The 21,531-nt window shown below is 46.4% G+C and overlaps 2 protein-coding genes across 8 annotated transcripts; one reads left to right on the forward strand and one right to left on the reverse strand.

Moving 5' to 3' along the window:
* Positions 1 to 491: 491 nt before the first annotated feature.
* On the forward strand, positions 492 to 9,346 carry CGREF1 (cell growth regulator with EF-hand domain 1). 3 transcript variants are annotated; one of them, XM_027850483.1, is made up of 6 exons: positions 492 to 565; positions 6,607 to 6,688; positions 7,425 to 7,490; positions 7,599 to 7,669; positions 7,815 to 7,939; positions 8,151 to 9,346. In XM_027850483.1, exons 2-6 carry the CDS (start codon positions 6,618 to 6,620, stop codon positions 8,790 to 8,792), a joined length of 975 nt encoding a protein of 324 aa, XP_027706284.1. In that variant the 5' UTR covers positions 492 to 565; positions 6,607 to 6,617; the 3' UTR covers positions 8,793 to 9,346. The 3 variants fall into 3 exon arrangements, with proteins under 3 accessions (XP_027706284.1, XP_027706283.1, XP_027706282.1); XM_027850482.1 differs by having other exon boundaries at positions 550 to 636; XM_027850481.1 differs by lacking the exon at positions 492 to 565 and having other exon boundaries at positions 6,017 to 6,688.
* A 1,612-nt stretch (positions 9,347 to 10,958) lies between these two features.
* Positions 10,959 to 21,389, reverse strand: KHK (ketohexokinase). Of its 5 annotated transcripts, XM_027850484.1 has the most exons (9): positions 21,214 to 21,383; positions 18,804 to 18,920; positions 16,054 to 16,188; positions 15,731 to 15,865; positions 14,199 to 14,271; positions 13,408 to 13,554; positions 11,772 to 11,860; positions 11,385 to 11,542; positions 10,959 to 11,249 (listed from the first exon to the last, which is right to left on the reverse strand). In XM_027850484.1, the coding sequence occupies exons 1-9, from the start codon at positions 21,303 to 21,305 to the stop codon at positions 11,164 to 11,166; spliced, it is 1,032 nt and encodes a 343-aa protein (XP_027706285.1). In that variant the 5' UTR covers positions 21,306 to 21,383; the 3' UTR covers positions 10,959 to 11,163. The 5 variants fall into 5 exon arrangements, with proteins under 5 accessions (XP_027706285.1, XP_027706287.1, XP_027706286.1 ...); XM_027850486.1 differs by lacking the exon at positions 16,054 to 16,188 and having other exon boundaries at positions 21,214 to 21,380; XM_027850485.1 differs by lacking the exon at positions 15,731 to 15,865 and having other exon boundaries at positions 21,214 to 21,380.
* Positions 21,390 to 21,531: the final 142 nt, after the last annotated feature.

The raw sequence follows: 21,531 nt of genomic DNA on the forward strand, positions 1-21,531 counted from the left end.
CAACAGATACAGCAATATACAGCCAATGCACTTCTCATCAGCAATAGCCACGCATTGCTGTCATATTGGTTACCCACCCAACACATGCCTCCCTCCACAAAGTGACACCCAGCAAGGTACACAGTCACATGCCCAACACAACCCCCTCCTCCCTACTCCCGCGCCAGTTCTCTTTTGTCTCTTGTCTCTCTATCTCATTGGCACGCATGTTAGACACCCAACACAACATCTCCCCACACATCCCTCCGGATAGCTGGGCAATTGGAGGGAGGAATCGATTGATGAGATGGCCAAGATGCAGCCTGGCGTGTGGTGGGGCGGGACTGTCTTCCCATGCCCTGTAGACTAGAGGTCTGCTGAGGTCTTTTGCTTTCCCTCTACCCCATGGCTTCGGGCAGAGGCAGTGCCTGTGCCCGTGCCCGCAGAGGGGGGGGGGGGAAACACTTGGCGACGTGGAGCGGCCACGTGGAGCGGACCTGGGGCGGGGATCTGCCGCGGCTGCAGCGCGGCAGGAGAGACAAAGCCGAGGAGCCCTTCTCAGCTAGCGCAGGAGCTCAGGCAGCAGGTGAGTCTGGAACTGGTCAGGAGTCTCAGAGCTCGGAAGAGGGACTGAGCTGCCCATAGGAGCGTGAGAAGGTACGAAGGGTCCCAGCGTTTATTTGGGAGGGGGTCTGATGCCAGGGTGTGTGTGTGACTGACAATGACAGTGACAGGCAGAGTCAGGGTCTATGTGTTCCGTTATTCAGTGTTACAGCAGGTTTGAGTTGGATAGTAAACATAATATAAGGCTAACAGTGTGATGAGTCTGAGGAAAAATCCCAACTGATAAAATACTAGGCTGAATTAATTGAAATAAAAGGTTTAGAACAAGGGAAGTGATAATCCCATCCTCTTCTGGGAATTGTTTGATCAGACCTGAAGCATTGTTTCCACTTCTGGGGTCCACATGTCAAGAGGCATTGATAAGCTTAAGTATATCCAGAGGACGGTGATCCATGATGTTTAGGATGATGGGAGAGAGCTGGACACCAGATAATAGTGATGGTGGTGATATTTATATAGTACTTTAGCTTCAAGGTTTGCAAAGTGCTTTACATAGATTATTTCATTTGGTACAACTGAGAAGTAAGTGCTATTATTAATCCCATTTTACAGATGAAGAAACTGAGGCTGAAAGAAGCTTAAGTAATTTGCCCAAAGTCATACATCTAGTGAGTGTCTAAGAGCAGCTATGTGGCATGGTGAATAGAGTGCTGCCCTGAAATCAGAAGGAGCTGAGTTCAGACTCCACCAGGGCAACTTGATTAACCCTGTTTGCCTTAGTTTCCTTATCTGTCAAATGGGCTGGAGAAGGAAATGGCAAACCATTCCAGTATCTTTGCCAAGAAAATCACAAATGGGGTCATGAAGAGTTGGACACAGCTGAAATGATTGAACAACAACAACAGATGACAATAGTATGTGTCTAAGGCAGGATTTGAACTCAGTTCTTTTTTTACCAAAAGTCCAGCTCTGGGGTCCACTGACACTCAGGTCATATGAGAAACACTTAAAGGATCTGGAGAACAGTTATGTGAACGATTATGTGAATATCATTGTCTTCAGATATGTGAAGGGCTGTCACACATACAGGAATGGAGATTTGTTTCAGAGGATAGAAATAGGAGCAGTGAGCAGAAGTTACAGGAAGGCAGAACTCACTTCAGGAATGTTCAGGAACCCAATTCTGAGGTGGATCACTCCATGAATGCCTAGAGAAAGATGACTGAGTTTCAGGCCCTTGTAACTTCTCCACTGGGCTATTGCAATAGCCTTCTAATTGGCCTCCCCCAATTCTTGCTCTCTTCCCCAAGTCATCTCCCACCTAGCTATCAAAATGATTTTCCTGTCTTCTATGCCTGGAATGAACTTGCTCCTTACCTCTACCTTTAGAATCCATTTGTTGTTTAGCTGTTTCAGTTGTGCCCAGCTCTTGGCAAAGATTGAATTGTTTGCCATTTCCTTCTCCAGCCCATTTTACAAATGAGGAAACTGAGACAAACAGAGTTTAGTGACTTGTCCAGGGTCACACAGCTAGTGTGTGTCTGAGGCTGGATTTGAACTCAGTTCTTCCTGACTCCAGGCCTGGAGCTCTATCCATGGAGCCATCCAGCTGCCCTTTAGAATCCAAAATTTCCTTCAAAGCTCTCAGTTCAAGCACTGCTTTCTAAATAAAGCCTTTCCTGTCCCCCACCCCACTCCCACCCCAGCTGCTAGTGCCCTCCTTCCCAATGCTACCTTGTATTTATTTTGTATTTACTTTAATAGGTATATGTTGTGGACCTCACCCACTATAGAATGTAATCTCCTTGAGAGCTGATACTATTTCATTCTGTCCTTGTATCCAAGTGACTAGAACAATGCCCAACACATAGTGGGCCCTTAATCTATGCTCGTTGAGTGACTGAGGGACCTTTAAGATTCCTTCTAGTTCTCAAGATTCTGAATCCTTGAAATGCTGTGTCTACGAAAAAAATTCTTATTGAGTACTGACCCTGCAGAGTATTAAAATATAGATTAGTTATAGTCCCCTTCAATTACCAGTTTGAAACTTGGTAGGGAAGATAAGATATCTCCATAAACGACTAGAGTCCAAGGTAGAATGTGAGAAATGCCATAAAGGACAGTGTCCAAAAATGCCTTTTGAGCTGGACTTTGAAGCATGTAGAAGATTTCAGTGGGTACAGATGAGGATGAGAAGGGCATTTTAGGCCGAGAGGAATGAAACAAAGACTAGGGGGGTTATGAGCCCAACCAAGAGAACAATGGATACAGTAACAGCCATCTTGTAAAGGTAATCAACTCTGAGAGACTTAGTAGCTCTGATCAACACAATGACTGACTACAATTCCAAAGGACCCAGGATGATACATACTATCCACCGCCAGAAAGAGAACTGAGGGATTCAGAGTGGGAACTGAAGCACATTTTCTTCTGTCTCTTTCTTCTTGGAACGTGGCTAATGTGGAAATTTGTTTTGCATGTCTATAATATTGATAATGGATTTTATTTTTCTTGTCTTCTCATTGGGTTGGGGAAGGAGAGGGGGGAGGAGTGAATTTTGAACTGAAAATAAAATAAAATTGAATTCAACTATTTTAAAAAAAGGACAAAAGTAATAGACATCATCAAAGAACTATCCTGCAGGGACAGAAAATGGTCATTCAGCAAGAGCAAGAGATTCACTGGACAGCCAGAGTCCTCCACTAATTAGTACTCTTCTGAGGGGAGAAAACGAAGAGGGCCTTTAGCATTTGGGTAGACATGTTGTGGCAACTTTTGGGAAAACATGAAGAAAGATAACAGGCATGGAGGAGTAGTAGTCTGCATTGTTAAAGAGAACTCTGATAATGAAGAGACCACAGAACCAGTTGAGTCTTTGAATGTTTAAATATTGCTTTGCCATTTGTTATATTTTCTACCATATCCTGATGGGGGGGGCGTTACCTTCAGGATGTTAACTCATCATTAGTATCAACTAGTGCTCAAACAGTCAACAAGCAGAACAGCTGTGGATAGGTCTTTTTTTCCCTGGGAAATTAAAAAATAATTCTTAAAAAAAAAAGATAAGGTGTATTTGGGAAAAACAAAAGTAATCTGTCATAGTGGATAGAGGGCCAACACTGGAGTCCCTAACTGCCTTCCTGTCCTTTGGGTTTTTTCCTGCATACTCAGGAGGTAGCTGCCAAGGCTGGAAACCCCTTCTCTCAAGATTTCAGGTTCCGGGCTATACTTAGAGAAGAAACACAAGCATGAATGAAGTCCGCCCACTTAGGCAAATAACCGTTCTTGCTGCTATGCCTTGAACTGAATGTCACCATTTCAGTCAAATCTCACCTTCTCTGCCCCTCTCCCCACCCCTCCATGTCCAGGAAAGAACTAGCAGAGTCCCAAAAAGAGGGTAGAATTACCCACCAATCCTTCTCATAGCCAACTGAGAGGAGGAATTCCCTTCTGACTCTTTGTCCAATCATTTTTTGATCCAACCCTAGCTATCTGGGGACCAAGGAATTAATCTATCAAAAGTTCGAGTATCATAGGCTCTTCATCAAGGGACCAGAGCACAAATCCCCACAGATTCCCACAAACCATCTGGCTTTCAGAGGATAGGCCTAGCACCATGTTACCTATTATTTTCACTATTTCATCACTGACATCCACCCTCAGCTTGAACACCTCCAATAATAGATAACTGTATCTCTACAACTCTACCTCCCCCCCATCCCATTAATTCCATTCATTAGGAGGATATTCAGTCATTAGACATATAAAGGGTAGGAGCAGCTAGGTGGCAAAGTGGATAGAGCTTGGAGTCAGGAGGACCTCAGTTCAAATCTGGCCTCAGACACTTGACACTTACTAGTTGTGTGACCCTGAGCAAGTCACTTAACCCCAATTGCTTCATCAAAAAGAAAAAAAAAAGATATATAAAGGATATCACAGGATTACAAGCATATATGCATATTTACATATAAGGAGAGGAAGAAGTAAGTGGATGATGATGGGAAGAAGCTGGACACCAAATGATGATGACAACAATGACAATAACATTTATATAGTACTTTAAGGTTTATAAAGTGCTTTACATAAATTATCATATTTCATTTTCATAACAACCCTGGGAGGTAATTATTCCCATTTTACATATGAGGAAACTGAGGCTGAGAAAGGTAGACCAACTTGACCCAAGTCACACAATAAGTGTCTAAGGCAGGCTTCAAACTCAAGTCTTCTTGATTCCAAGCCCATTGCTAGATGCATTTCATAGGGGCAGAACGAACATCATAAGTAGGTGGAGCCATATGGTCTTACGGATTCTAAGCATACTCTCTTGAATAAAACCATATTCTCCTCATTGACCCTTTAGAGCTGCTAGATATTCCATCATGAGAGATCCATTCCTTTGAGTTAACAAGTGTCCTCTTAAGATGTAAAATCTCCTGGGAGGGACCCCTTTTGAGAGCTGATCACACTTTAACCATTAGATTCCTGTTAGTTGCCAGCTGAAGTTCTAACCCAAGGGAAAGGGAGTTTTAATGTGGGATGTGGGTTGGGCTGAGGGTGGGGTAAAAGGTAAAAAAGAGGAATTTTAGAGGCAATGTATCGTCCCCCAGATAGAAGTCTGGGTAGGGCATGGAGTGGAGAGCTCTGGACAGTCGGACAGCAGCATCAGCCCTTGAGGTAGCCAGGGGCAGAATATCCTTCTAGTTGTTACACTACATTTACTTTCTTGAATGCAACATTATCATTTCCTCTTAATATGTTACAAACTCCTTGAGGGCAAGGTCAATTTCATTTTTGTCTTTGTTATCTCCATCACCTAGCACAGTGCTTGACATATATGTAATAGGCACTTATTGTAATAATAATGATGATAGTAGTAATAACAACAATAGTAGCTAACACTTGTATGGTGCTTACTATGTGTGTAATGTACACAATTACACTGTGTAATTGTAAGCACTCTTACAGTTAATATCTCATTTGATCTTCACAACAACACCAAGATGTGGGTGCTATTATTATCATCCTCATCTTACAGATGAGGAAACTGAGGCACATGGGGTAAATGACTTGCCCAGGGTCACAGCTAGTGAGTGTCTGAGGCAGGCATCAAGCCCAGGTGTTCCTAAGTCATAGAAAGTCAGAACTGGATGGAAATTTAGAGATTATTGGATCTATTACTATTTCTTACAGCACCGACAGTTTCTGTTTTTGCCTCTCAGTTTTGCTTTTTGGTTGTTTTTGTTTTTTTTTTTTTTGTCTCTTGACAAGCTTGTCTTTCTCCCCCAGTCTCTGTCTTTATTTAAGTCTTCATCTTAACAAAATCTAGGCCTTTCTATCTCTTTTTACCCTGGATGTCTCTGTGCATTTCTTTTCTTTTTTCTATCCTGCTTTATTCTTGGGTTCTTCTACCCCAGGAATAGTAAGGTTAGGGCATAGGGGCCAGGGAGCCCCCAAGACCAGTGCATGGCAAGGGGTGGGGGGAAGGGAGGTAAGTGGCCAGTGGTTTGGTGGCACTGAAAAAAGTTTAGGAAAAGGTGTTGATTTGCAAGTCAGAAGATATTTTAGTCCTTATTCTGCCTCTGTGTAATCCCAAGCTACTCTCTCATCCCAGTTTGTCATCTCAGTGCCTCAGTTTCTTTATCTGTAAAAAGAGGGAGTTGAACTAGGAGATCTTTAAGATCTCTTCCAGCACTAACTTTCTCTGGTCTCTCCTTTGAGCATCTTGTCCTATACCAAGCACAATGCTGTAACTGGCCCCTGGGAGGAAAAATAATAAGTGATATTGTTATGCCACTCTAAGATTACAAAGTGTTTCACGTTACAATGATCCTGTTAGGCACTACACATGTTACTATTCCCATTTTTACAGATGAGGAAACTGAAGCTCAGAGAGGCCATTAAAAGACTTGCTCACTAATCACATAGCTAATGTCTATATGGCAGGATTTGAACCCAAATCTCTCCTGATTCCAAATCCAATGCCCTTTTCACTATACCACACTGGCAGCAGAGGTGTAAACCCTCTACTTCCTGACTCTCTGACCTTGGTCTTGGCTCCAGCTTCAGAGAAGATGCTGTCCTTGTCACTGTTGCTGTGGCTGATACCCATGGATCAGGCTGCTCCCAAGGATGGGGCTACCAGGTAAGTGGGGCAGGTAGCACATGTGGGATGAGGGAGGCAAAGCTATGGGGCTGGGAGCAGGGAGAACCTGGGGAATACCTGAGAAGGTGGAGTTGCCCATCTACATCTGTGGAGGTAGTATCCACACACTGGGAGTTCTCTACATAAGTCAACACCAAAATTGTGTGGGCTAATAATTCTTCTGTGTCCTACAGACCTGAACCTAAATCAAGCCAGCTCTTATTCTCATTCTCCAGAGAGAGAGACAGAGAGAGAGAGAGAGAGAGAGAGAGAGAGAGAGAGAGAGAGAGAGAGAGAGAGAGAGAGGAGGAAGAGAGACAGGAGGGAGAGAGAGAGCCAGGTAGCTGTAAAACAAGGGGAATACAGACTCTAAAGCTGGAAGGAAACCTAGAGGACACCTTCATTTTACAATGGAGAAACTGAGGCCCAAAGAGGTTAAGTGACCTGCCCAAGATCACCCAGGTGGGAAGAAGCAGAATTGGGATTCAAACCTCAGTCCTCTGAATGAATCAAGGTTCTCCCTTCAGGGTGGCAAGAAGGCTCTAGTAGCTGGTATGTCCTTTTCCCTGTCTCTTGGGACCCTGGTGAAGGAATAATTTTTCACCACTTTCTTATGCTGAGAAGGATCTTTGGCTCCCTATGGCAAAGACACTTGGAGAATATCCTGAGGCAACTGACCTGGGCCTCAGGAGAGTGGCTTTACAGTAAGCGGCTGGTCCTTTGCCTCTCTCTCCAGGGCGGAGGCTGAAGCAGGACTTGATCTGCCATCTAACCCTTTTCAGCCAGGCCAGGAGCAGTTCCAGTAAGTAAGCTGGGGTGGGGTTGGGGGAGAAAGGGGAGCCTGAAGGGTAGGTCCCCTGAGCTAGAAGCCTGGGGCCTCCCAAGTGCTAATTTTCTGTTGTTCCAATAGTTTGCTGCAGAACTACCTGAAAGGACTGGGACAGGCCTCTGGAGACCTGGAACAGCTAAACCGAGAACAGGGTGAGCTTGGGCCAGTAAAGATGGACAAGAGACCTACCTGAGTGTCCCAAAGGACTCAGGGTGGGGAGTCATTGTACCCATGTTACCTCACAACCTTGTCCTCTTTTACCCTAGAACCTTCCCTAACCCAGCCTCTCTTCTGCAGTGCTATTATATCTCTTTGCGCTCCATGACTTTGACCAGAGTGGACAGCTGGATGGCTTGGAACTTTTGGCTATGCTGAAAGAAGCTCTGTTTCCTGGTGCCCATGCTTCGTCTTCTACAGGTCAGGTATGGACTATCAGTTGAGGGTCCCAGCTGGAGAAGAGCTTTCTGTTTTCTAACTCTGCTACCTGTCCATAGCTCTCTAGGGCTCTGGGTGGTTATGGTGAATCCCAGAGGGGGCGGTAATAGTGTTCCTGGGAACATCTTAAATTGTTTCAAGGCCCAGCAGCTGTGAGCCCTGGCAATGACAGCAACCAACCTGGTTGTGTTGCTGCAGGTGATCAAAGTAGTAGACAAAGTGCTGGAAACCCAGGACCTGGACAGAGATGGGCTGGTGACACCTGCAGAGCTGCTTGCCCTCCCTGGAGATGTTCTGGGGCACAAAGAGCCACACGAGTCCTCTGTTCCACCTCCTGGAGACTCAGAACTTGTTGGCAGTCCTGCCATGTTGGCTATAAAACTATTAGAACAAGGCACTGGGGAGGCCATGATTCAAGAGGAAGCCACAGGCCCTGGAGGGGAAGATGGAAAGGCCATAGATCCTGGGCAGGAGGCTAGGAGCCTGGCGGAGGCCACAGGCACTGGAGAGGAGGATAGCATGAAGGCCACAGATCCTGAGCAAGAGGCCAGGAGCCTGGGAGAGGCCATAGGACCTGAAGAGGAGGATGGAAGGAAGGTCACAGACCCTGAGGAGGAGGCCCAGAGCTTGGGGGAGGCCATAGAAGGCCCTGGAGAGGAAGTGGGATACCAAAGTGAAGCTAGAGAGGAGGTCAAGGGTCCTCTAGGGGAGGCTGGAGAAGGGATGGAGATTATTGTGGCTGAAGTGGGAACCCTAGAGCTAGAAGAGCATTTAGAGCCTAGAGAGCTTCCGGGTGAGTTTGGAGGTCATGCAATTCAGCTGGAGAATGATGAAATGTGAATATTAGGGTTTAGGTCACAGTCCTGGAAGCCTCAGTCCCACATGAAGACATCAGAGAGGGGTGAGTGTGTGTGAGGCAGGGTATGAAAGTCTCTGGTGCTTCCCTAAGGCACCTGTCTCAGTGCACCACTGATCACCCTTTTCCTGATTCTAACACAGTGGCAGCCCTTCATTTGGTTCACGGAGAACCTAGAGTTCAGGTTAGAAAACAATAGTGACAACCTACCCTGAAACTCAACTGTCATCCCAGAAAAAGCAGGTAGCAGCTGGGTCAGGTCACAGAACCCATGGGCTTGTGCTGAATGACCAAGAACTGAATAGTGTTTGCCTGATGGACACTTGGCTACACATCTAGTCCAGATGAATCAGTTTGGTACATGGATGAAGGGCTTTGGGGAAAGGGTGGGTGGGCAAATGGTCCTAAGTAATCCTGGGATGCACCGGCTTGTGGCCTCTTTGTATAAAAGCCTGAAAGAATCTGAGCTGGGCTAGCTCCAGACCAACCTGTGAAATGGGAAATTTCTATTTGGTGCCAATAAATACCCTTCAATCCCTTTCCTCTTACTTAATTGCATTCGTGCTGCCCCTGGGTGTCCACCATCTCTTTCTGGGCCTATTTTCTTCCTTTCAACGCGCCCCGCCCCCCCACCTGCCTCAGTGCTCCCAGGATTCTGCTCTGCTAGCTCTCTTAAATCCATGTCTGTGTGTCCCTCCTCCCAAGTAACACTTCTAATAATACCCCAGGTTTCTAGAGCTCTTAACATATAAAGTGCTTTGCTCACAGCTTCCCTGCAGAGTGGAGAATAGTGGCTCACTTCAGGTTGATTAAGCTTTACTGTTAGTCTTGTTTTACAGAGAAGTAAACTGAGGCTCAGCAACCATGATTTGGTCAAGATCATCCAGTTACTTGGTGGGTGCAAGAGAAAAGGTTTAAAAATGAACTTCTTAATCTAGTGCTCTTTCCAATATATTGGGATGCTTTTTAGACGCTTTAACAGAAAGGACTCCAATGGTGGGGCTTGAGGTAGGACAGGCCAGTCAGGAAGATATATGAGGGCAGAGGTTAGACTCCCTAAACTCCAAGCTGATACTGGGGGCTACACAAAACTTATGTGCAGAACCAACTGTGTCAAGGCCAGTCTAACATAAGCTCAGGCTCCCCAGAGGCCTTGGGATCAGAGATGACCTGGGACTGATCTGAAGGTACTAGGAGTTGATGGGGCCTGTCTCACAGAGAATCTTTTTCCCCATGGAGAACTGAAGGGCAACTGGACTCCACCAAGCTCCATTCAGGACATTACCATCGAAGTTCCAACAGGCTCTGAGGCAACCTGACAAATGTTTATGCATATTCTTGGGGGTGGGGGGGCACACATCTGGACCCCTCAGGGATAGGGGAAAAGGTCAGGCTATTTTTCACCATCCAGGCAAATCAGTTGGACTGTACAGTGGATAAAGTTTTAGACTTGGAGCAAGGAAGACCCAAGTTCAAATCCTGCCTCAAAGACTTACTGTGTGGCAAGTCACTTAACCTCTCTTCGGCTCAGTTTCCTTGTTGGTGCCCACCTCCCAGGGTTGTGAGGCTCAAATGAGATAAGTGTCAAGCTCCTTGCAAACTTCAAAGTGCTATATAAATGCAAGCTATTAGACTCCAGGAACCTGTGATTTTGCAGCAGCCCCTCCTGCCTGGAGGATCGCCTCCAAGGGGACCTGTGACCTGCCTGCTGATGAGCCTCCAAAGACAACTAGGCTGGGCTTTGGCCAGCGGAGTCCCTGAGCCTCTCCCTGAAATCTGCTCATGTTGGTGGCAGTGGCCGCAGCTTGTGCTTCCCCAGTTTAGCCTTTGGGGATCCCTGCCCCGCTCCATGTCACAAGGAGGTATTCCACTTTAGTGAAGGAAAGTGCCATATAAATGCAAATCATTTTTTTTTCCTTCCTGGATTTTCATATACCAGACAAAAATGAATGTGCCTAGAGTCTGCCAAGAGCCCTTAGTACAGAGCATATACCAAGGGGTTTCTCTGGTAGATGGCTCTGGCCTGGGAGGAGGTTACTCCCACCAGGATGAATGGGAGTGCATCACATACAACCCCTGCAATGTCGCTAGAGAGCCTCCAGTCTCAGCCAGATTCAATCCCTGCAAGACATTAAAGGCCAGACGCTGGCTTGATAGAAGAATGTTTATTTGGTTTGAAGATAACCAAATAGCTGAGAACGGAGGTGTGGTGGGGCAGGGAGCTCCAGCCCAGGCTGCATCTGCTCTGCAATCTGGATGGCCCTGACCCCAGGGCAGGCAGAGACACCCAGCATGGCCCTGGCTTCCTTACTCCCCTAGAGCTGCTGAGGTTGTGCCTTCTGATGGCTGGTGCTTTCACACGATTCCATCATAGCCTTGTATCCCACACTTCTTGCCTGCTATTTGGCAGCCAAAAGTCAATGCCTCTTGCATGCTTTTCCCTGGAGGAAGGACAAGAAACTCAGTGGCTCTCACTTGGCATCCATCGGAAGAGTCCTCAGCTTCACCATTATAGCCTCCATTATATACTCCACCCTCCAAATTCCCTGCCCTTAGGTTCGGATGGCAGTGCTCACCCTGGGAAAGGCTGAAGATGACAGAGGCGTTGAAGGTGTCTCCGGCCCCCAGTGTGTCTACCACTCGGGGTGGTGGGAACGCATCAGAGTGCAGGAGCCGTCCATCGGGGCCCAAGGCATCTGCCCCCTCCTCTGCCCACGCGCATACTAGCATAGCCCTATAGAATACTCCATTCAGCACAAGAAGAAACCCAAGAGAACTCAAATCTGGGAAGAAAGCCCAGAGATACAGGCAAGGCAGGGTATTACACAACTACAGACTTTCATGCATCATCCTGGATACCAAGCACACTCACCAACTCCCCTTTGCTCAATGGCCCTGGCTTATTCCAAAGGACCACGAATCACTGAGGAATCCCACCCTGCTCCAGATCATTCCCAGCTCACCCTTTTCCTACACGGTTGTACAACCCCTTTAGGGTTTCAGCTGCTGACCGAAACCCCATGTGCCTGGCCACATCCTTGCTGACAAAAACCTAGTAAAAAAGGAGAAAGATGAGAGGACTAGTTAACCTAACACCAACCCCCCAACCCTGTCCCTATCTACTCAACCACTGCACTCCTGGGCTGCCCCCAGTTTCACCCTTTGCCCACATCTGTACAATCTTAGCCCTGGTCAATCCTGTATAATGGGAGGAAACGGTGAAGTAGAAAGGCCCTTGGACTGGGAATCAAAAGTACTGGGCTCAAGTTCTGGCTCTGATATTTGAGACTTTTCTAAACCTCAGTTTCCTTATCTGTAAAATGGAGATGGCAATACTTGGTATGCTTATATCACAAGGTTGTAGTGATTATCAAATGATATGTATATGAAAGCAATTCCTGAAACATGAAAAGCATTATGCAAACAGGTTTTATTATTAGTTTGTGCTTGTAAGTTGTTACTACTACCAAATGTGTATATATGTAGGGGTGGCTAACAGACTGAGGTAGATTTCTTGACCTGTCCAATTAATAAGTAGTCATAGGCAGTGGCCAAAGAACATTGTGGCCTTTCTCCAGGTACATACCTCAGAATAATTCAATTTAACACATATTTACTCAGTCTACTAAGTGCCAGATATTGGGGATATAAAGACAAAAAAAAAAAAAAGAAATTGTCCCTGCCCTTCAAAACCTTATATTTTATTAGCAAACAGAGGTAGCTCCTCCGACAGCAGTACACAGGTTGGCTCCTAGTCAAGGGCTGGTCCTAGTCCTTTTTGGGGGGGAGAAACCTGAGACATTCTTGGTGGGGGGGCCATTAGAGGAGAGAGAGAGATAAACTCAGTTCATTCTAGATCTGTTGGGATGATGGCAGAACAGATTAGGGCCCCCAGGTTAGCCCACTATCCTAAGCAGCCCCTGGATCTGGGCAGAAGATATCTCCATGTGTGATGGCGAGAAATTGTTCCCAATATGGCCAGTCTGGACCGTGATGCTGGCTGCCACTCCTCTCTCCACCCCCATCCTGCAAGCCGTCTGACCTCCAAGGGATGGTAATGTCACCACGATGGGAACTCTGGGGCATGGGAATGATGGTGTGCATTTAGTGGGTAGAAATATTGGGCACTCCCAAGGGGCAGCACATCATTGATATACCAACGCGCAGTTCTTAACAAAAGGTCCACCTAGGGGTCAGGGTCTGTTTGGTACCAGCAACCCTGCTCTTCCTCCTCTGGTTCTCTCTTTCCCAAACAGTACGGGTCATAAAATCATAGAGCTGGAGAGCACCTTAGAGACTCTCTATCCAACCTTACTATTTTATAGTTGAGGAACTGAGGCCGAGAGAGATTTAAGTGACTTGCCCAGGATCACACATCCTCCTGGGCTGAATCTGAACCACTCCAGGTCTTTCTGACTCTAAACCCAGCACCCTGTCCACTCTCTATCTCCTAGGGCCTGTCTGCAGGATGATGGTGCTCCCAGGTCACTTGCAGGGATGGGATTGGGCTGCTGGCAGCAAGGGACATAAGGAGAACTTGGTGCTAGCACAGGCCATGGTGGAAACTACTTACTGATTATGGTCTCCTAAGGCACTCACCACATCCCCATAGGCAAAGAGCTGGTACAGTTCTTCCCTGGGTTTCTCCACCTCCACAGATATCTTGATCTGCTGCGCCTGGGGAAGCCTCTTGTTGTGCTGCTCTACCCGCTGCAGCATCTTGACCTGCTCAGATGCATTCCGGCCCTGGGTAGGGGGAGGAAGCAGGCAGAGGGGATCATACTATCCTCCCTGGAGAGCAGGGGGACAGAGCTTGTGTCTCTAACTGCAGCTCTCAGGGGCACCAAACACTAGCTTGTCCCAATCCAGTGACAAACTGTCTAATGGGAACCCTTGGGGTGCGGGAGGGGTGGGGGGGGGGATCTGGGTAGGAGGGCAGGGCAACTGGCCTAGAATTCTAATCTGTCACCAGCCCTCAAAAGGCTGCTAAGTATGGCAGAATGGACCCCAGCAGGCCTCAACAAAGGAGCCAGGATGCATGGGCATCAACTAAGACCAGTTCTGAGCTCTCTGCTCCTCCTACCAACATAAAAGCAGTCTAGAAGCAAAAGTCTTCCCCTGGTGACCCTTATCTGACTGTCCAAACTCAAGTTTCACTATTTGAGACTCAACACATGAGGCTTTTAGGGGTCTATTTCCTAATTTCATTCTTGGTCCCTAGGGGATTCAAGACCCAAGGCTAGTTAGCCCTCACCACAGGTGACAGACACACAGACAATAAATGGCTAGCAGACAATGAAGTCCCTGGGTCTGTGTTCTTGGGGAAGAATGGAAGTGTGGAAAAAAGGTAAGTGTCAATCTGAGTCCCTAGAGACTTGAGTAGGGCTTACCTCAAAGTGGATCCACTTGAACCGGTTCAGGTCAACCTTTTCAAAGTCCTTTGCTGACACGTCTGGCAAGTTTCTGAACAGTGAGTAAGGGATGGAGGAGAGGGAGAGGTGAGATGTGGAATAATCAGAGAAACCAGGAGGCTCTGGCCTTCTACCCCAATTCCCAGCCCTAGTGCTGCATTGCAACATAGTCAAAAAAAATTTTTTGCACATTGCTAAAAGATCAGACTCTCTCCAAAAAGGTATATTCAAGAATGAGGTAGAGAGAATCCGTTATTTTGAACTTTCCTGCCAAGATGGGGTGATCCCTACATCTGTGCTGGCATTTACCCTAATAAGGCATTAAATTCAGAATGTAGTGTTCTGAATTGTAAACCAAGCATCTTAGGAAGTCCCTACAAATCATATCTAGCTCTCCAAGGGAGGACCTGTTATGGACCACAGAATCCCTGAAATGGATGGTCATTTGTTTATGGGTTACTTAGGCAAGTGGTTAAAGTTGATCTTCAGGTAAGACAGTCTAAGTTAATATTTGACTGTCCCTAGAGCCCTGAGCATGGGTGCTCCTGATGGGAAGCTGGAGGGCATTACCCCATCTCTCCCTCAGGCATGGCACTTGTGATGAGCTCTGGATAGATAAAAGTGACTTTGATCATGAGAGTCTCTGAATTTCCACCTATCTAACCCTGGCTCAGCCCAGGGTCTCATACTCCTCCCCAGTACTTTTGGATACATGTTGGGGAGTGGGGTGAGGAAAGACCAGCTGGAGGATCCTCCTGGGCTCTAGATAACTAATACAATCTCACCTATAGTCAGTCCACCCTCCTAGAAGGCAGAGTTTAGGAGAAGAGAGACTTTCTCTCATCTTTAAGGCATCTGTGGTCCAACCCAGGCAGTCTATAGGACAGCTCTCACTCTCCAATCCGGGGCATCTTGAGGCAATTACTGGAAGCCAATACTAAGTCCAATGAAGAGAGGATGCCTCTGCTTCCAGAACCCTCTGGGCCAAGCACAATGACAAAGCATGGTCTCTTCTATGAGAGCTCTCTCTGTGGGCATCCCAATCTCAGCTGGGTGTCAGGATGCAGGTAACACAGTTCTGGGACTAGCTACTAAGAATGCGTGGAATGGACTGATGTTCCCCAAACTGCATGAGCACATTGCCCTCCATACATAACACCCCCCTCCCCCAAACCCATCTGGCTTTAAGATAATTTTTCTTTACCCAAATGCAGGGGCTGATTAGCTAATTATGAAGGAATCAGAATACAAATTAAATTACTTAAGTTCCCAACTATCTACAGTGTTACACAAAGGCCAAACCACCAGGTTTAGTAACATCCATTCACTCCCTCCTACATGGCCCAACTTTGCCCTAATTAAAGATGATTCAAAATCACTTTCCGGCTCATTGTCGGGGCAATTACAAGCAACAGGAAAGACCAGAGAAGTGGACAGCAGAGATGCCCACAATGGCCTGTGAGGGAAGAAAGAGGAGCCGATTGGTGGGTTGTGCCAGGGACTAGCCTTACGTGTCATAGAGGATAATGGTACGGGAACCATTGGAGTTGTTGACGATGCAGCAGGAGCAAGGTGTTTCGCCCTTGTTCTGCCATGCCACCTGCGACACGTCCACGCCCCGATACTTAAAGTCAGTCACCAGGAAGCTTGGGGTGGAGCATGAGGTCATGGGATGTAGGGGGGAGGGGGAGACACAGGTTAGAGCCTATGAATGGCACAGCCCTTCCACAGTGACTGGAAGCATTCCTTAGAACACCTGGGGTACTGTCCGGCAAGAGAAGAGTCCTGGCCTAGCTCTGGGCACATCTCTGTTAATGGGAATAGATGTACACACCTGTTAGCGTGCAGGATGGTACGGCTGCCAGTGGCTGCACTGATGATGACAGTGGAGATGGGGACAGAGCCCACACGTTGGGGGACTGTGTAGCGCAGATCCACAGAGTATCGGCGAAGGTCATCCAAGACAAAGCTGCCAGGTGTGGGGGGAGCACCACACTAGGGAGCAGTTTGACAAAGGGCCTGGGGGCAGGAGGGGAGCTGACAGGAACACCTGGGGCCCTGGAAAGCAGGTGAAGGATAGGAGAGCAAGCAGCACAGGCAAAAACAAGGGGAAGGAAACCTAACCCCTAACCCTGGAACCACCCCAGGTCACGCAAGAGGCAGGAAGGAGCAGATGTGGAAGCAGCAAGATAGTGTATGGAGAGGGGGAGTGGGGAGGGTAGCTACGATAACTTTCTTTAGGGGATCTCACTTATACAAAACAAAATCTAAACTCTTCCTTTAGTTCCTATAGTCTAGAGAATCATAAGACCAAAGAATGCTAGAGCTGAAAGGGAGATTGTCTATCCAAACTTCACCTTACAAAAGAAGAAACTGAGGCCCAGAGACATTAGAAAAAAATGAGGCTCAGGGACATTAAAAAAAAAAAGCTAACATTTACATAGAGTTTACTAGGTTGCCAGGTACTGTGCTAAGCGCTTTACAACTGTTATTTTATTTGATCCTTTACAACAACCCTGGGAGTTAAGTGCTATGATTATCCTCATTTTACAGAAGAGGAAACTAAGGCAAACAGAAGTTAAGCAACGTGCTCAAGGTCACACAGCTAAGTGTGTAAGACCATATTTGAACTCAGGTCTTCCCAACTCCAGGCCGAGCACTCTATCCATTGAGCCACCTAGCTGCCTCATGTCCTAAGCCAACAGGAACTGTCATAGTCCTGCTCTGTGCCAAAACCCAAGCAGAATTAATGATTAATGATGAAAGTGATACTTTGTCCCCCAGCTTGAAACCACATGAACACCCTGATGGTACTCTGGCAGGACATTGCCACTCCATTTTGGGATACTCAGGTGCCAGATGGAAGTTTCCCCACCCCCAGTGGTTGATGTTTTTGTGTTACATAATTATTTCCAGGGTCTCATCAGTACAAAAATCCTGCCTATGGCTCTGTACCATAAAGTCCCTTTCAAGCCCTACAATTCTAGGATTCTTTTTATTTCCATTTCCTTCTCTATTATATCCTTCCAGGAGGCACTAGCTCTCTATGGGGCTGATGTTTCTTCCTTCTCCCCAACAGTGCCTGGTAATATTGGCAACACCCCCCCACACACACACACACATTTTAAGCAGGTAGCTACTAGACTAACTGCATTACTGAGGCCAGTTAGCATCATCTGCTTCAAAATTCCCATCCAATTGGAAGTGGTCCCAGGAAGTCCTTCTAGTCTGAGGACACAGAACAGGGAGAGTTGTAAGCACTTCTCTAGCCCCCAAGGAGTTTTGGATCTTTTCTGATCTTCATGATTTTCTAGGAAGCTCCAACAGCCAGAATGAGCTTGGCCCTAAACCTAAGGGTTTGGTAAGAAATTAGCTTTGGAATATGGTAAATTGAAACCTGACATCTTGAATTCACTTCCCTACTGGTCATTGCTCATTTAAGATTTCCCAGGCCATCTCATGCATGTGGCATTATATCCAAAGCACTGGGATCCCTACTGAGATGAACATTTCTGTCACACTAGGGGTACAAAGGGCTGATGCACCACAGCTCAGTAACCTGGCAGCTTGCCCTGCTGCCCACAATGGGCAAAGTTTGGGCCTCACCTTTCTGATAAACACTCGCTGAATCTGCAGAGCCTAGGGTCAAAGGGTTCTTGGGTACTTGCACTGCCTGACAAAGGGGCAGTGTGGACCACATGCCGCAGTAATGGTCAACTGATAGTAGGGAGATATAGAAGTTATGGCTACAGCTTTACTATGTACTTCGTGAGTGATCTTGGACAGGTCCTGTTCGGCGGTTCAGGACATTAAGCAGCAGGATAAACTAAATGTATATTAGCAAAGAGGAACCATCCTGAAAAACTGGCCTTGTTTTTTCCTCCACAGCCTATTCACACCCACGGAGCATAAAGAGAGGAAAGGGAGGGCGAGTTCCCAAGGTCCTTTCTACCCTAATCCAAGAGTACGATATTCATTCAAGAGTGACATAATCATTCATTGTAACAATAATTTATTAAGTGCCTACTGCATACCAAGTGTGGTGTTAGGCACTGGTGATACAGAGACAAAAATCTTAAGTCCTTGCTTCAGGAAGCTTACTCTATTAGCTAAAGATAGCTTTGAAAATGGTAGAAAAGCATGTTGACTGGTCTGAAAGGAAGCAGAAAAATGGAAAACAGGTGGAAAAAGCCAGCAGTAGGGAACAGCCAAAGAAACAAGCAAGGGCAAAGGACTAGATATCTCTAGAAATAAAGCCTTAATAAGCAGAAAATTTTAATTAAACATTCCAGGAGCTAAAAACTCATACTTACAATTCTACACAGGATACTTTTTCTCCCATCTCCCCTCCCCACTTAAAGCTACAGATGGACCTTAGACATTGTTTAATTCAATTTCTTCATTTTAAAGATGAGACTAAGGTCCAGAAATGGCAAGCAAAATCCTTGAGAGAGCAGAACCCATAGCCAGTCACTGGGGACCATTCTTTTTTCCCTCCTCTACATGGAGCTTTAGTAATGTATCTCCCTCCATCGATTTTGTAGAGGCTAAGTTTCCTGATAGGCCAGGTTTCTCCATACTCACTCAGCAACATGCCCAGGAGCCAAGGAGCCCATGAAAGCACAAGGAGCTCCCAGGAGGGAAAGGATGGTGCAGGAGTTGGAGGCATTGCCACCACGCTGCCATCGTTGGGTCAAGCACCTAAAAAGAAAATGAGGGCCTCTATTATCCTCAAAACCTAGAAGATTAAGCCTAAACACCCCATTGTTACTACTTGAGGGCAGAGACGGTTCCATTTTTGTCTCTATAGCTCTAGCACCTAGCATAGCCTGTAACACAGTAGGTGTTTAATAAATGCACGTTGAACAAATTAATCTTTTACAAGACTAGAGGGGTAAAGCCAACCACAGAAAAGGGCTCAGGTCTCTACTCTCACTACAGCTCCCAATGCAGCTGGGCTCAACACATTCTTCCATAGACTCCAGGGTCAGTTTTCCCCAGCACATGTAGAGGAATTAGCTGCATGCCTCCTACTGACATCAAGTGTGATGATCAGAAACCCAATAATCTGGTCAAATCCCTGGTGTTTGGCCTATCTTCACTTTCCCTTATTTCCTCCACACGTGATCAACCACATCCTTCCATCAATAAAGTTACAAACTAGATTGTAACATTAGCCTCTCTGGTAACTGCATCAACCCCAATGGACTGAAAGAGTCAAAACTACTTCAAAAAAAGGTAAAGATGTTAAATTTGCAATTAAATAACTGCTTCCTTGGAAGAATATGAATCAGTAATATAAACCAAAGTTTAAAATATTTAAGATTAGAAACTAAGAATAGTAATTTTTTAGTTTAGTTTTTAGTTTGCAGATGAAAAGGTTGAAAGGTGACCCATCAGTAAAGTGTCAAGTTTACAAAACGCTATCAGATGGAAGATGGTAACCAGTTGTTCTCTGTCTTTACAGAAGACTTGAACAAGAAAACACTAGGCTCCAATAGCATTTGAAGGGATTTAGTGAGAACATCCGCCTTGCAGATTGCCTTCTATTTTCAAACTCTTTTTACATTTTCTCCTTACTACAAACCATAACAATTAGGCATAACAATGATCTCTATTTTGCAGATAAAGAAATTGAGAGGTCACAGTCAGTTAGTGGCCCTGGAGTGTAGGCCTCCTGACCTCCAAGTCTAGTGTTCATCATCCTCTGAAAATGCCAGGCTTGTTAAGCAGAGAATTAACATTAAAAAAGGTTCTGGAATCTTATTCTGAGATCTCTCTCTCTTTCTAGACAGGGACAGATACACTTAGGCCAGCTTGAGAACAGGCTAATCATAGAATTCTCAATCTAGAACTGAAAAGAACTTGGATATCTAGTTCGATCTTCTTAATTTACAGATGAGGAAATGAAGGTCCAGAAAAGTTAAATAACTTGACTTGTCCATGAGCACAAAAGGTAATAAGCCAGAATTTAAACTCAGATTTCCTGACTCTAAAATTCAACATGTTTTCTACTGCACCATGCTTCTATGGAGAGCCCTTCTGAGATTCTATGCTGAAAGTGACAGTGGCATTGGACAAAGGAGGTCTTAATCATGCTACTGACCGATTTCCAGGAGATCATTTCTGCCAACTGCCTGGTTGGTAAACTCCTCGGAGATGGGTCTACCCTCTCTAATGCTGTCAAATGGTCACTCATCCAAGAAGTATCTTAGGCCTCCTTATAACTACCTTGTGCAGGGGCTCCAAGCAGAAGCCACCCACTGTTTCTTTGTGCTTCTTTTTCAAAACCCTGACTGCAAAAATACAGTGAATGTGTAATCTCAAAAATCAAGAGTTTGGATGAATGTCTCATGGACCTAGAACTGAAAGAGATCTTCAAGGTCATTTAGTCGACCTCCATTTTACAAGGTAAAGGAAACTGAGGTGCAGAGGACAGTGACTTGTCCACGTTTACCCATGTAATTATGTTGGAATTCAAACTGTCTAGTGACTCCCAGTTCAGGACACTTTTTTTTTGCACTTAATAGTATTTTATTTTTCCAATTATATGTTAAGATAGTTTGCAACACTCATTTTTGTAAGATTTTGAGTTCCAATTTTTTCTCCCTCCCTTATCTCTCCCCTCCCCCAAACAGCAAGCAATCTGATATAGGTTACACATGTACAATCATGCTAAACACATTTTCAGGACACTTTCAATGACACCTTGTTGCCTCTCATCCGAAAGGAACCGGCCAAAGCCACAGTGACTACGGGGGTCTCCCTACTGCAACCGCAGGTAAAGAATTGGAAAAATTCAAGAGTTGGGGAAATGGACCACCTTGAGCAAAAAGATGCTCAGTCGATCGGAAACCCCAGCGTTCCTAGTCGCCCCTACAGGGCCCGTCTCTCCAGGTCCTCATTCTCGAACGCACCCCCGGACACGGGAGGCTTCCCCCTCGCGGGAAGGGAGGGGCGAGGCGGCACGCATGGGCCGAGCCGAGCCCCCTACCTGCTGTCCGCGTCCTCCTCGGGGTACTTCTCCACCACATTGATGATGTCTAGCACCACCAGCCCCACGCACAGGATCTGCTTCTCTTCCATGAGCTCGGCGATGCTCTAGCCTCCAGCCGCCCGCACTGCCTCTTATCGCCCGGCTCCTCCCCCCCCGGAGCTCCTCCCTCAACCCCCTCTCCCCGTCCCACCCCGGCCTCAGCCTCCCTCCGGAAGGCCCCAGGCCTCGTCCGTGCTCTCTGGCCAATCCCTCCTGGGTGGGGAAAAGCGCGGACAAACCCACTCGGGCCAAGCGCTGTGCCAGCGCACGGCTGCA

Source organism: Vombatus ursinus, unplaced genomic scaffold (assembly GCF_900497805.2).
Source record: "Vombatus ursinus unplaced genomic scaffold, bare-nosed wombat genome assembly UNPS02009062.1, whole genome shotgun sequence".
In the NCBI taxonomy this organism is placed as follows: domain Eukaryota; kingdom Metazoa; phylum Chordata; class Mammalia; order Diprotodontia; family Vombatidae; genus Vombatus; species Vombatus ursinus.

Excerpts from the sequence above, each read along its gene's own strand:
- KHK (XM_027850484.1), bottom strand. The coding sequence starts at position 21,305 with ATGGAAGAGAAGCAGATCCTGTGCGTGGGGCTGGTGGTGCTAGACATC. Across the intron at positions 16,189-18,803 it reads GCTCCTGGGCATGTTGCTGA|CTTTGTCTTGGATGACCTTC; the intron begins GTGAGTATGGAG and ends CACACCTGGCAG. Across the intron at positions 13,555-14,198 it reads TCAAGTGGATCCACTTTGAG|GGCCGGAATGCATCTGAGCA; the intron begins GTAAGCCCTACT and ends CCCCCTACCCAG.
- CGREF1 (XM_027850481.1), top strand. The coding sequence starts at position 6,483 with ATGGCAGGATTTGAACCCAAATCTCTCCTGATTCCAAATCCAATGCCC. Across the intron at positions 6,689-7,424 it reads CCCAAGGATGGGGCTACCAG|GGCGGAGGCTGAAGCAGGAC; the intron begins GTAAGTGGGGCA and ends CTCTCTCTCCAG. Across the intron at positions 7,670-7,814 it reads ACAGCTAAACCGAGAACAGG|TGCTATTATATCTCTTTGCG; the intron begins GTGAGCTTGGGC and ends TCTCTTCTGCAG.